The 14,939-nt window shown below is 39.3% G+C and overlaps 1 protein-coding gene across 5 annotated transcripts in view; it reads left to right on the forward strand.

The window, feature by feature from the left end:
• LOC134536268 (cyclic GMP-AMP synthase-like receptor) overlaps positions 1–14,939 on the forward strand; it is a 72,754-nt gene that overhangs the window by 36,745 nt on the left and 21,070 nt on the right. Inside the window, exons 1-2 of one of the 5 annotated variants that reach the window (XM_063375984.1) lie at positions 3,703–3,910; positions 8,354–8,453. In XM_063375984.1, coding sequence (XP_063232054.1) covers positions 3,903–3,910; positions 8,354–8,453 — 108 coding nt within the window. In that variant the 5' untranslated portion in view covers positions 3,703–3,902. Of the gene's footprint in view, positions 1–3,702; positions 3,911–8,353; positions 8,454–11,792; positions 12,477–14,939 lie in introns of those variants that run through there. The other 4 variants (XM_063375983.1, XM_063375981.1, XM_063375982.1 and 1 more) reach the window with 4 other exon arrangements.

Raw genomic sequence — 14,939 nt, forward strand, 5'->3', positions numbered from 1 at the left:
GGCCTCACAGCCAAGTCGGGAGTTTCAGGGTAGATTTCCAGCTGTGTACCTGGTCGGGCACGCGGGGGCAGAGTGCCCGCGACCCATCACAAACGGCCTAGTGTCCCTTTAGCCTGGCGCCACCCCCCCCCCCCCCAACCCAGAACACAGCAGCACCGAGACGCCCGTAGAGCCCGTCAGGTACTTCCCGGGCATTCTATAGAGGTTGGGTGACGGCAGAGTGATGTGTATACTAATAAACCCACTCATACCAAAATTCACATGTTAATCAGTGTCAATAGCATCCCAAGAGCTTTAATTACCTAGGATCTCTGTAGGAGTCACTACATTCTACTGCTAACCACCATTTTGGTAATGGCCCACACTGACATCTGCAACAGTATCGCCACACTATTTATACTATCTATTATCACACTCATCTACTAGCACACACACATACACATGCTCCCCGCTTGTTAGTTGGCTCCCTTGGTATCCACTACCACCTTGATACCGGTTCTGCCTGTCTCACGGTGGTCGTCGATGTGGGTTGGAGCTCGTCTCGATCTCGGGGATAGGTTTGGGCCTTAGCGGCGGGGTAAAGAAGATGGCTTGGCTGATGAGGCTGTTCTCACCCTTTAGCTGCTTCTCCCAGGCGGCGCGAGCCAGCAGCTCTTGATGGCGACTCCGCTCGTCCTCCAGGTGGTCAGCTGCCAGCAGCTCTGTCTCTCGCAACTGCTTCTCTTGCCTCAGCACCCCGGTTTGCGAGGCGACATCTCACTCGGCGTGGGTGTAGCTGTCATCAGGGCTGCTCAGGTTGTCGGTCAACGCTCTCACCACGTGCTCTCGCACTTCCACACTGACTCCAGATCCGACAGGCTCTCTCCTCTCTCCACTGCCGGAGGGGTGGAACTCTGACCAGGCCCCCCACATCATTCTGTGGGCCCCGTTGCTAGAAGTCATGATTCCCTTCCCCCCCTTTTTTCTAACAGAGATAAAAAAAAGTTTTTTCCCTTTATGTATATTGTTTTAGTTATATATTTTTTAACCTTTTCACAATTATTTTTAAAACACATTAAAACTAGTTTTAAGTTAGTGTTTCGATTGTCAATGTAAATTGGTTTTGAATAATGGCAAGTAAATGAGTGTAAGTGTTCTGCACTGTCAACATGGTGTCACGTCAATTGGTGGTGGTTTTGTTACTCACAGTTGTAGATTCAGACACGTTCTGTACGCACAGCATATTCCGAATAATATTACTCTGGTGTAATATTAAATCGGTAACTAAATTTAGGTCTTACTGTTTAATTGTTTTCTATGATTTATTTAAAATTGTCTCCTTTTTTGTTTTAAGTTTTTTTTTCTTTCCTTCGCAGGCCCCCTATACACATGGGCCCCGTTGCCATAGTAACGGTAGCACCGGCCATGTGGGGGCCCTGACTCTGACAGACATGCTCTGCTGTGACGCCGTCCCCGTTGCCTGGTCTGAATTTTACATGGATTTAAACTATTTAATTAATTTTGGGTCTCAAGGGCGGGGTTCCTGGCCTCGTGGTTGCAGGCAGGGACGCGTCGACAAAGGACTCCCCGGGCTGTTATGGCCTCCCAGGACGCCTTATTAATAAAACACACGAGTACTTTTAGCTGTTTTATTCCGTCGCACAATCTACACGTTACACGCTCACGTAACTGGCCGCTTCATCGTCGACCTAAGCTCCGCGCACGATGGACCTGTTCCGGCCTATGTGAAAGTACGTGGACGCACTGTGAAAAGCGTGGGTGATAGGTCCCGCAAAATTACTTAAGATAACACATTACACTATAATCACTGTGGTTAGTCCCGCACAGATGGGTATACGAAGGCGGCTACTCCGCGTGGTGGCTGGGGCCACGTTACGCTGGGCACGGGCGTAGTGGAATCTGGCCAGATATCACACGTACGACCGTGGCACGTCCCAGTTAATTACTCGTCCTTACGTTTAGGTACGCGTATGGCACAGTGCCGCCCCGCGTGGGCGATGAACTACGTCCCGATGTGGGACTTTACGGCGTGAGGCGCAGGTGCCACGAGGGGTCACCTAAAGTCTTACGTATTACACTAAAAGTCCTGTGTCGGACTGCACACTTTACTGAAGGACCGCGCGTGGTCGCGAACGGTCGATTCGGGCCGACCGGGGAGCTGAATTAAAATGATTTGGCTATAATTACCTATTGTAGTTACTATGGTGTTGGCGCGAAAGTTGAGGGCTCCCCGTGCGTGAGCTGCCAGCCCGGGCGAGTGCTGGATGGCGACTGACTAACCTCCCTGGCCGCCGGGGCCAGGGAGGGGGGAAATTCCGCGGGAAAACTGCGGAGCGCGGGAAGATGACTTCGGCCAGTTTTGTGAATGATAACCCTTTATAACATGATTATTAAATTAACATTAATTATTAATGAAGTTAGACTTGTTAGTTTTTGTTTGTCTTATCAAATGCATGAATAAATAATACCCTTGCGCAGTGCCACACCCGGCCGGGCGCTTTGCACACGTAGGAGGCCGTGACTGACGTCACGCCGTTCGGGGCACTGCACTATGTTGCGCGCACTGGCGCGTTCGGGGCGCGGCTCAGATCGGGTGTTGAGGACACATAACGGCCTGAACTCTCAGAGGGAGCACTGACGGCGGCGTCAGCTGTCGTCGTGAGGCAGTTGAGGGAACCTAGTTGCTGCATCTTGCAAACGAACGATTGTCACTTATCTGCACGCACACACACTGGACCGCTGCACTGACACTCGCACTCGCTCACTCCCGCTGCACATGGACAAAAGGGATGGCGATGGGCAACAGAGACCTTAGCGACTGAGGAAGGCACGACGAATGTCGTCAAATACTGGCTCCCTTGGCATCCACTACCTCCTTAATATGGAAATTAGAAAATTGTTGAGGCTATCAGTGAACTATTTGGTTGCTCATATAACTTTCACAATACTGTGCCATAATGGATGTATTATGTACTTTATTTATTTACTAATTTATTTAGTGTGTGTCCATGCCTCAATGCAGAATGTATTTTTATTCTTTACCAATTAACTTATGTAACTATGATTTGATTCAAATTACTTCTTTACTAATTAACATCAGAGCATTTCACAAGCTAATATTAGCTTCATTCTTTGAGATCAAAAATGAATAATATCATATGAGTGCTATACGAACGATATAGAGTTTAGGGAGGGAAATAGTATCTTAAAGATGCCATCTTGTTTCAACAGTTTAAAGTCATAAGGTGTTTTAAGGTTTTTTGATCAATTCTAGCCTAGTGAAGGTGTATTTTATAATTTAATAGTTTTAGTGAAGTAAATAATGAGTTTTTCCTTCAAATAGTTGCCCCTGTAAAGCAAATTACATTTGTATATATATTTTTTACAATAACTACAGATAAAATAATTTTGATTGTAGACAATTCGTTCCGTCTTTGTAAATCTCTTTATGTACATTTTCATTATTTTTGTTTAAAAACGGTTGAAAACAATATGGCGTTTTTCAGTTTTATCCAACGTTAACGATAGGTCGATACTTAGTCGATTTAACAGTTAAGTTGTAAATTTACCTCAGACGCTATATTCGTTTACGCCAACTACTTTCGCTAACTAATACAATTTATTCTGTTCATGTGCCACTTTGTTTTGTACGGCACGAAATAAGATATGCTTTATCTTAGATTTGAAGAAACTTGTTTTGTGAATCGGACCTGTGAGAGGCGGACTTCCACCCTCATCACGTGAGAGGGTCACGTGGACCAATCAGCGATCAGTGTCCGTCAGACACAGTTGAGAACACTGCAGGTTTTAACGGGTCTTTATGTACGCACCTAGCAAGTTGGAGCGGGTTGTTTTTTTGCTGTGTATCCAACTAATTTGCTTCACCTTCAAGCTGACCAATTATGGAACCGTAAGTACATACTAGACTACTAGCATTTTAATATAAACCATAACTTAAATCTTATGTTAAAAAATTATTAGCTTTTTTTGTTTCATTACAGGCATGTTATGTATTAACAACACTAGTAATGCGTTTAAAAGTGTGAACGCAGGTTTGGTGTGCTCAATTGTTTTTATTGTTGGCCAATATTGTGTGTAAAACATTAATGTTCCTGTATTGTAAACACTTTATTCATACCATGCTATCGACCTATGACAAAAGTACGGTGTAGCATACGATATCAAACAATAATAAATGTTTATATTGCATATCGTGGGTTCTTTTAACAGTTGTTTATAGCCACTTCTAGTAGACTGAGGATAAGTTAGATTCGAATCTAAAAAATTCTCTGATCGTACAGTAATTATCGTACACGGAAAAAATCCACAAAATGCGTTTGTGCAACAACGGCGTAAGTAAATTCCTTTAAATAATGCGTGTTTAACAAATGAAAGAAAATATATCTACATTTTTATTAACTTATACTTAAAACTACGTATCAGATTCGTATTTATATATGTTAGTGTTGAATTTACCGGCCTCTGAACGTGGCATTTTACAACCCTGATCAGTTGAAAATGTCAAGTTTGAGGGGCTATAACAGAGAACTCGAATTTGGTAAAGCATACAGACTACACTCGCCTTAAAGAATCCCTTGCTGTGTTTAATACGACATATCAGATTTGGATTTATATATGTTTGTGTTGATTTTACAGGCCTCTGAACTTAGCTTATTACTACCATCAACGGACGAAAATGACAAGTTTGAGGGGCTTTAACAGAGAAATCTTATTTGGTAAAGCATAGCGACTACACTCTCCTTAAAGAACTCCTTGCTGTGTTTAATACGACATCAGATTCGAATTTATATATGTTTGTGTTGATTTTACAGGCCTCTGAACATAGTGATTACAACTAAACTTTTTTTTCTTTAGAATTTTTGTGTTCTAAGCAAGCTGGAGCGTAGAACATTTAAAATTCAATTCTCAGCGATTCAACTTTGGCGTTTCAGAATTTTTTTTAAAATAGGTATATAAATCATATATTATTTCTTTCTTGCCAGTACGAAAACAATGTAAAGGACATATTGCGCACTATTTATGTTGCGTAAAATGCTGTGTCATGCTTGAAATATTCCCATATTTCTATATTTATTTGTGCTCTATCATTTTAACAGATTAGGGGTTCCTGTTAAAATACTATACATTCTTGAATTTACTCATTATAATTGTTTGTAAAATGCACATCGCGATATTATCTTGGTTTAGATGTTTAGTCGGCACGTACAGAAAACGTATCCAAATAAAAAAAATGGAGATGAAGTTTTCGGGGTGGAGGGTTTGTGGTTCCATAGAATAATAAATGACTACAAAAAAAAACATTTTACTAAAAATATTTTTGAACAATACGTTACATATAATATCCATAACGTTTTGAAACCTTGTATATTGCTTTTATTTTCAGAACATGTGATTCGCTAAGACAAAAGTTTCTAATCTTGACCATAAATTTAATTAAGATTAATATTCTGTTTGTAATAGAAGGAAAACTCATCTTTATTCTGATAACTGTACCTATTGATGCAATGCAGCACTTACCCACTGCGCCCCCTATAACAGGTGTGGATTTGGTTTATTCCTAGGATTTCCCTGGCATGTCGACTATAACATATTCACCCTGGGACCACGAATTGCCAAAGATTCGTACCCCTTATTTCCCTTAATAATAACAATCGTACAGATTTTATGCGTATGTATTCTTGTATTTCATCCCCGAGTGAATATGTTTTTTTTTGACGTGACATCTAATAAATCGATGAACGCCGGCTGCACGCACGAAAAAGTGTCCCGTTACGCACATTGTCCCGTTAAGCTGTGTCCCGTTACGCTCATTGTACGTTCAAGGCACATTAAACTTGAAACACTCCCATTCGTTTCCTTCTTTTCCTATCATCGTCTTATCCTTAACAGAATAACACAGATTGGAAGAAGTTAAATAGCTAACATGTATAAAAGTAATAGAATAATCTCTTCGTTAAAGTAATAAACATATTTAAATTAATGAGAGCAAATAAAAGTAAATTTATCAATTAAATTGTAGATTTCATTTCACTCCTTCTTTGTATCCATACAAAATAGTGATAATTCAATAACAATGATTCAGTTTTATTCATAAAAGTATGCAATCATTTCATCAGTGTTTTGTTATGAAGTCACGTTAAACTATCGTCCGTAAACCAACTTTACAGACAACCAATTTTTTTTAAGATTTAAATTCAGTTGGAAAAATATACAAATAAAGTCCAGAACACCACCAATTGTCACACACTCATTCCAAACGGCATGGCGGGGGTTAAGGCGATGTTCGTCGGCACCTCATGCAGAATGGAGGCGATTTCTCTACAACATCTGGGGCTGAGCTGGGGAAGAAAATATTCCTTAGTTAAAAATGTAAAATTACCCGACTGGGAATATAACCAGGAACCTTTGACCCCCCCCCCCCCCCCTGAAAGGCCGGTTACCGCGACAAGCACTTTCACAACACAATACTAGCACAGTGGCCTGGCTACAGCGAACATAAACGTAACCCCGTTTCTTTTTCAGTGTTTTAGCCTTAAAAAAATTAATGTTGTCGGTAATATGTAATAATAAGGAAAACAAATTAGTATTCACAAATTAAAGTCTATGATAGCACAGGAATTGCAAAAATAAATACAAATATAATTTTTTTTCAGCTTCGGAAATCGGATCAGCATTTATCAATGATTGTTATAATCGTCATTTTTCAACGGGAGTCTTGGACGCCTTGCAACAAACTAGTTATACATGACAGTTGACCTCCGTGTAATTCAATCTGACTAGCTACAATCGTACACTACCATAAGCCCGGTATTGGTATTAAGTAGAGTTAATTCTTGCTTAATGTTATGTTATTGCTAAAACCGTGATATATGCTTTCGGCCGATTAGTAAGCTCTATTTACTATGCGTGTATTGACTAGATTGTGCCGAATATTATTTTCTTTTGTTTATTACATTCGCAGGATGGAGTTAAGCTACAAACAACTAACAGCTCTTATACAACTTGAGATAGTTGAGAGTGAAAAATGTGTAGGCGAGCTACAAAATGATGATTTATCAAAACTTTGAAAATTAATTACACAAAAATGCAATGAGATAAAACAGTTTTGAAAATATTTTCTTACTAGCTGACCCGGCGAACTTCGTACCGCCTTAGCGTAGCAATGATGCACTACTTTATTTTGTATAGCTGACCTATCTTAGGTATGAGTACCTATTCAATTTGAACTGGAATCTATAATATCCTCCATATAAAAATGAATCCATAATTCCCTGGTATCACTATAACTGAAAAGGACCTTACTAATTTAATTAAATTAAAAACAAAATATATATTGTCAAAATAGTGTTTATTCCATAGGATTCAATAATTCCACTAATGTTTTTACAAATTGCTATTGAACAACTTGGCATTTTTAAGTAAACAATGAGCTCAATACCACGCGCGCTCTATAAATCAACTAATAGTCTCTGTACCCCTCACTGCTTCTCTCTACTCTAATTCTTTTTGATAAACTATATTTTTAGTTTTATGTTCTGGCGCGTAAATAAATAATTTTGATGGTTTTCCGACACGGGAACAGGCGACATATAATTGGCCATGTGAAAAACATGGATTTTCTAGGTTGATGCCACATACACTTAGCGACTGCCCTTGCGATTTATTTATTGACATTGCAAATGCAAGCCGCACTGGAAACTGTAAACGCTTAAAGCTGAATTTCATAAGGTTACTTTAAAAATATTTATATTGTACAAAGTGTTGGGTTAGTTTGGAAATAATTTTATATATGGTGGTTCAGTATTCTTAAATTTTCTAATTTTCCGTTAATTTTTTTCTTTCATAAGAACCTTCTCGTGACAATAACAAACACAACAAAAAAAGAATTAGTGAAATCGGTTCAGTCATTTACGCGTGATGGCGTGACCAAGGGAAATAGGAATTCATTATTCTTAAATTTTCTAATTTTCCGCACAATTTTCTTAATTTTTTCTTTCATAAGAACCTTCTCCTGACCATAGCAAACACAACAAAAAAAAATTAGTGAAATCGGTCCAGCCGTTCACGCGTGATGCCGTGACCAAGGAAAACGGGTTTCATTTTTATATATATAGATAGATTTGTATAATTAAGGAGAATAATTCCTGTAAGTAAGTTTTATAAAAATCTCAAATGGTCGAGTTGAGTGACTGGATTGACACAGAATGATCCTCATGTTGATTGTGGCCGGGTCTAAAGCAAACAGTGATCCTGATCAGGAGACCCAACCACCATGTTTGAAATACTTGTGCTGTCCTTTAATGCGAATATATATATTTTTTTATATTTTCAGTGCTTATTGGACTCTTGACCCTCCGCTCCAGAAAATCCTTGGCTGCATTAAAATTAATGAAGATGAAAGGAAGAGAAATAACAGTGTGTTCCACAATGAGGTGAGTTTCGTCTTGAGTGCATGAACCAAAAATTGGTTTTGTAGAGAATATTATAGAAATTTCACGAAAATTATGGGTGCATTTAATGGAAAACATTCGAAACATTTTTGGTGCAATGGAAAATGAGAAAGAGTTTGATTCTTTTGGGATATTCTAGAAGACAGATATGATGGTTTTACATCAAGTTTTAAGGATGTTCCACAAGTTTCCGGAATATTAAAAAAAAAAAAAAAAAAAAAAAAAAACTTTAGAAACTACCTGCGCCTGTTGGGTGAGCCGAAAGTAATTCTCCCCCCCCCCTCCCCCCCCCCCCCGGCAATTTATTTTTACTTCCACCTGAATAGTTCACGTGTAGCGTTCAAAAAGCGCTCATTTTTCTGTGCACGGCATGTCTCCCACCAGGCAAACCTGCTTTGATTTCCGGCAGGCTTTTAAATGGATACTACTATAATTTTAGCTCGATACCTCCCTGGCATTTGTTGTTCTGCCACAAATAGGTTCGACATATAGCCACTTAACTGCAATATCATGAATGTAAAAAATGTAGGCTACATAATTATTAATATTATTATCAATTGCGAAAAAGAGCCTAGGAACATATATATCATAGTGCTCTTTTTGTATCTATTTGGCCAAGTATCTATTCCCTGTCCTTTTCGCGTCAGAAACATTGAAATCCTGTAAAAAAATCCGGATAATCCGTTTCATGTAAGGGCCGCCCTCGCATTTAGGCCGCACCATAATATTTGTCTTCCCTAGAACTCTGAGCACAAGTGAACCGTGTCACAGCTTATTGGAACGTAAACAATACGGCACTGTTTCGTCATATATGGTCTTTATCCGTCTGGAGAAGCGACAAATCACCCCTCCCGCCTCACCCCTTTTACTCGAATTTATTCTTTCCAGTTCCTTGTACCTTTCATAGAGCTAGCGCGCAGAGAAACTTGTGCCAGGCTGGAGGAATGTATAAGTAGCACTTCAGTGCATCAAACCTCCAAGGCTGCTTTTCACGGACAGAACACAGGGTAGATCCACGAATCAGATGGATACAGCAATACGTGCGCATCTTGCGTTGCCGTGGCTGCAGTGTTCTTCGTGAAGTGTTGTAGATTTTTTTTTTTTTGTTTGTTTTCAAGCGTGGGGAAATAGATAGCACGAGGAAACGATATTGTTGGCTTCATGGAAACCTGTCGTGATGGACACGTGAAGATTGCTACCACGTATGTAAGTTCTGGGTCGTTTACAAGGTAGAAGAGGGAAAGATAACACCGCTCAAGATACGATCGCGCTGATAGTGCGCGCATATATTCCCTGTCCCCGGAATGAATGCTAGCCTGACACGTCACTAGCCTGGCGCCTGACGCCTGACGCCTATCAGGCAGACGGGCGGGCTGATACCGGCGCGCACGAGAAACAAACTTTGGGGGTTCTTGTGCTGTTGTGCCGCCTCTCCCCCCCCCCCCCCCCTGATAATTCACTCACGATCAGTCATGCTCCCAGATCGGACTGCTCAAACCGAACTGTCAGTTTGGATTGAATCGAGGCGCTCTGCACACACGATCAGTCCAGTTCAGACCGAACAGTCCGAACTGACAGTTTGGACTGAACTGAAGCCTTCCCCACACTCCATCAGTCCTGTGGTTGCTGTTGCTGTTGGATGTATCGTTTCATCGTAGAATATGGAAGAAACTTTGAATGTTGCAATTGTAGTTGCACTTTTAGTTAGAAATAGAGGGGGGGGGGGGGATAGCAAAGTAACCAAAGCGTTTAAACAAATATGTCTGCCACGACACTCAAGCTGATGGACGGATTGTTTGGAGTGACAGTTTGGACTGGCGAGATGCTGTTTCCACACACGCCAGTAGTCCGATTTGGATGGAAAGCCATCAGTTCCGTCTGATCAGTCCACAGTCCCTGCTCACACACGACAATTCGACTGTTGAGCTTCAACTGAACGTAGGCCGTCCTTGGATGCATAGGCGTGCGCACGGTAGGTGCCACAGGTGCCTTAGCACCACCATTAGGGTTAACGTTATTTTGTTTTTTACAAACAGAAATAATACATACTTACAAAAATCTGTATTATTTCCAAAAAAATATGTTTTCCAATCGTGTCAAGATACATATATGTGCTCATAACACTATCAGTATATCAATTATCAATCGAACCAACTATACACACGGAAACAAGCCAGTTGCAATTACCTGTGTTGTACACGCAGGCCGCGGCTACGAAACTTCTGAAATGTAAATACTTCTCATAGTTCTCCTCGAATTACATAGAATACGCGCTCGGTGTCCACTGTTCACTCCACTCGGCAGGCGCACGGAATAATAGCCGCCGTCCGCCAGGGTTTATTTAAAAAAAGAGAGAGAGTTTAGTTAGTTAAAAGGATAGGCTTACTCGATGACTTATATGCAGTCGCCGACAAAACATTTTTGTTGTATTCCAAAAGTTAAAACTTTTGCCCACTCTTATTTGTGTACTTTTATTAATTTAATACTTTACATATTTTAGGTATGTTACAAAAACTCCCTTCATTTGTTGATTTTAAAACTTAACATTTGAGAATGTTTTTTCTAGCATTTATTTGGCGTCTTCAGAAAACATATAAGTACGGTTTTTCAAAGCCACCAGCATGAATTCCGTGCAAACAATTTGTGCAATTTACTTTATGGCTCAACAAAGCTTAAAACTGTAAATAGTTTAGTAGTTTTCCTGGTGATTATAACGTTCAAAGCCATAATTTGTAATAAAAAATGTTAAAATTTTTACAACTGTGTATTTAATGTTTTTGTTCGGAAACACCTTTAATAGCACCATTTTGCGCTTTCAAATCCAAATTTTTCCGGGGGAGGACCCCCGGACCCCCCGCTTTTGGCTCGGGGTCCGTGAATGACAGGGCTGTTGTGTAATCTGGCACCACCAATCAAGGGCGTATATAGGGGGGGGCCCAGGGGGCCCGGGCCTCCCCCGAAATCAGAAGAAAAAAATAAAAATTAATAGACCTTGCATGTAAGGCTGATAACTAAAGTTTATAGTGCAGGATAACATTAATTAAGCACTACACAAATATTTTTTAAGAAAATGAAACTATTAGAATTACATATTTTTTTAGACCCTTATAATGTTTCGTGGTTTCGTGGTTGTGCATAAGTTTTTTCAGGCAAAGTGGAACTTTGTTAGACAGGTGATACTCTTACCATTTAGGATTCCAAATCAAATAATTAAAGTTACATTGAACCCCGAATTTACGTATGCTTAGGTTTTACGAGGGGAGGCAAGGGGAGAATATTATCCAGGGGATGGAGAGGTAAGCCATGTCATGATGCCGCCTGCCGCCGTCGCGCCAGCCAGCCGGACTAGTGTCGCGCGCCCACTTACTTTGTAGAAGCTATGTACCGTCGCCACATTTCTAAACGCAATGTCAGATTTATTTTACTCCTCTTATAGGAACATAATTTAGAGTATTAAATACCATACAAAATAAATGTTGTGCGTTAACGAATGTTTGTGAGTAGGTGCAGCAAAAATAAACCAATGAAAACATTAGCATTCACTTGTGCCTTTCTTGCGCGGGCTGTCTAAGCGTTACTTCACTGCGCTTCCGCTTGGAGCGCTGAAACTTGTCCTCAATTGTTTACATTGGACTCTCCGTTCTGTGCCCTCCCTTTTCCATAGTTCATTCTTATGTTGTTGGCACGTGTGTTATAATGCTTTATCTGCTTGTCTGTCAAGTTGGTTTATCTGTATCTGTAGCTGTGTTTATTGTTATTGAGTTGGTGAATGTATCTGCGATCATCTGAATGTTCCTGTTCTGGAATATTTAATTTTTATTTAAGTAATCTGCATTAATAATGAAGAGACAAGCTTCTATTCAAAACTTTTTTACGAAAAAACAGAGTGTAAATAGACCTGTTAGTGACAGTGCTGACGTTGACTGTGCCAGTAACAATGTTTCTTCTGGTGTCGCAAGTACTAGTGCCGTTGATCCAGCACCAGCTGCGGAAGACTTCAAGCAAGTAAGAAAAAATATATATGATATTGGAAACTATTGTCAAAGCAATTCCGTTCGTTCGTTAACGAATGAAGAAAAAATTACGCTTGTAGAAAATATTTGGAAACCTCATCCTGTATACAAATTTCCTTCTACTTCTAGTAGTTCTTCTAGTTCAAATCATACTAGATCTTTTCAAATGAAATGGCTAGAAGAATTTGAGTGGTTAGCTTTCTCTGAAGAAAAATCAGGGTCTTTTTGTAAATATTGCGTAATATTTTCACACTCCAAAAGTGTAGGAAAAGGAGATCACCAAGAAACAGGAGCATTAATAACAAGGGCTTTTAGTAATTTGAAAAAAGCCAAGGAAATTTTTCGTAAACATGAAAATTGCACGTACCATAAAACATCAGTTTCGATTGCTGAAAACACAAAATCAATTGTTACAAAAAAAACTGAGTGTGTTATAAATCAAGTCAATGCTCAAAGGAGATTGAATATTGAAAAAAAACAGGGAAAGACTGATCCCTATCATACAAACAATAAGATTTTGTGGAAGACAGCAAATCGCACTAAGAGGTCATCGTGACAGTGGACATATAAGCCTAGAAGAGCCAGAAAATAATGACGGAAATTTTCGATCACTGCTGAGATACAGAGCAAACAGTGGTGATAATGACCTAAAAGACCAGTTAATGAACAGTGGAGGGAGGAGCATGTACACTAGTTCTTTTATTCAAAACGAGCTCATTAACACGTTTGGTCATTTAATCCAATCCCAAATTGTGAAAAATGTCAGGAATTCTATTTTTTATTCCGTTTTAGCAGATGAAACAACTGACATTGGCCAAATAGAACAGTTTTCTCTTTGTGTACGGTATGTTGAAGACCAGTCATACAATATTAGAGAAGATTTCCTAACTTTTGTCCCCGTTTATGACGTTACTGGGGCAGGCTTAGCTAACACAGTGTTAGAGACCTTGTCAAATTTAGGGCTTGACTTAATGAAAATGAGAGGTCAAGGATACGATGGCGCTGCCACGATGAGAGGGCAATTCAGAGGGGTACAAGCTGCTATCAAAGGAAAACTACCACTAGCTTTGTACACACATTGTTCTTCACATAGTCTAAATTTGTGTTTGTCAGATGCAAGTAAAATTCCTTCTATAAGAAATTGTATGGGCGTTATCAAAGAAGTCTGCGGATTCTTCCATATGTCAGCCAAAAGAACTGAAATATTGAAATCAACGATATCTGACTGTTGTCCTGAACAGAAAAAAAAGAAACTTATCTCATTATGTGAAACACGATGGGTGGAAAGGCACGACTCAGTGATTTTATTTAAAGAGATTTTAGAACCAATTCTTCTCTCTCTTTTGAAAATAGAAGAAGAATCAAGTGACTCAGCACCTAAGGCACATGCTCTTAGTAGTTCTATCAGTCAATTTCAATTTCTTGTTAATATTTTTTTTTTGAGCCAGATGCTGTCAACTACACATAACTTATCTGTGAACCTTCAAAGAAAAAACATAGATCTTTCTCAAGCCATTGCAAATGTTACAAGTGTCTTAGATCTGCTATCTAAACAAAGGGAAAATGCCAATGACAACTTCAAATCCCTGTATGCTCAAGTAAAGGAATTTGCTACAAAACTCAACATTAAAGAAGAGATTCCTAGAGTTTGTCGCCTTCAAACAGCCCGCAACAACGTCCCTTACAGCACAGAAGAAGAATACTACCGACGAGCTGTTTATGTACCTTACCTTGATGATTTTTGTAATTCACTGAAAGAACGCTTTGAATCTCACAAGGATACAGTTGCATCCTTACAACAAATCCTTCCAGAATTTTGTATCAAAACAGATTTATGTTCATTGGAAGCTGCTTTCAATTTCTACGAAGATGATTTGTCACATAGAGAGGTCATGCAAAGTGAGTTTATGTTGTGGAAAGAAAAGTGGAGTCAGGAAATATCAGAAAATCTTCCTAAAACAGCCATTAGTTCTCTAGAAAAATGTGACAAGACTTTCTTCCCTAACATTTATAATCTCTTGAAACTGCTAGCAGTTCTGCCTGTTTCTGTCGCAACCGTAGAAAGAAGCTTCTCAAGCTTAAGAAGATTGAAGACTTACATAAGAAATACCACATCAGAAACTAGGCTTAATGGATAAGCATTACTTTCGATCCATAGAGACATTAAAATAAGCGATGAAGAAGTACTTGATAAATTTGCTAGTAAACCAAGAAATCTGGACTTCGTTTTGTAAATGTTACATAAAAAGTGAATTTTTAAAATGTATTTACATAATTACACCCTTTTTATAGCTCAAAAATAATAAACCAACATTCTTTTCCATTGTACAAAATTTACTTTTGTTGGGTTGTTGGGACAAAAGGGAAAAAAATCTTTACTAAAAAAAGGTAACACATTAAGTAAAAAAGAAAAAAGTAAAGGGAAAATGGAAATTAATATAAACGTGAATACAAT

This window comes from Bacillus rossius, chromosome 10 (assembly GCF_032445375.1).
Source record: "Bacillus rossius redtenbacheri isolate Brsri chromosome 10, Brsri_v3, whole genome shotgun sequence".
Lineage (NCBI taxonomy): Eukaryota > Metazoa > Arthropoda > Insecta > Phasmatodea > Bacillidae > Bacillus > Bacillus rossius.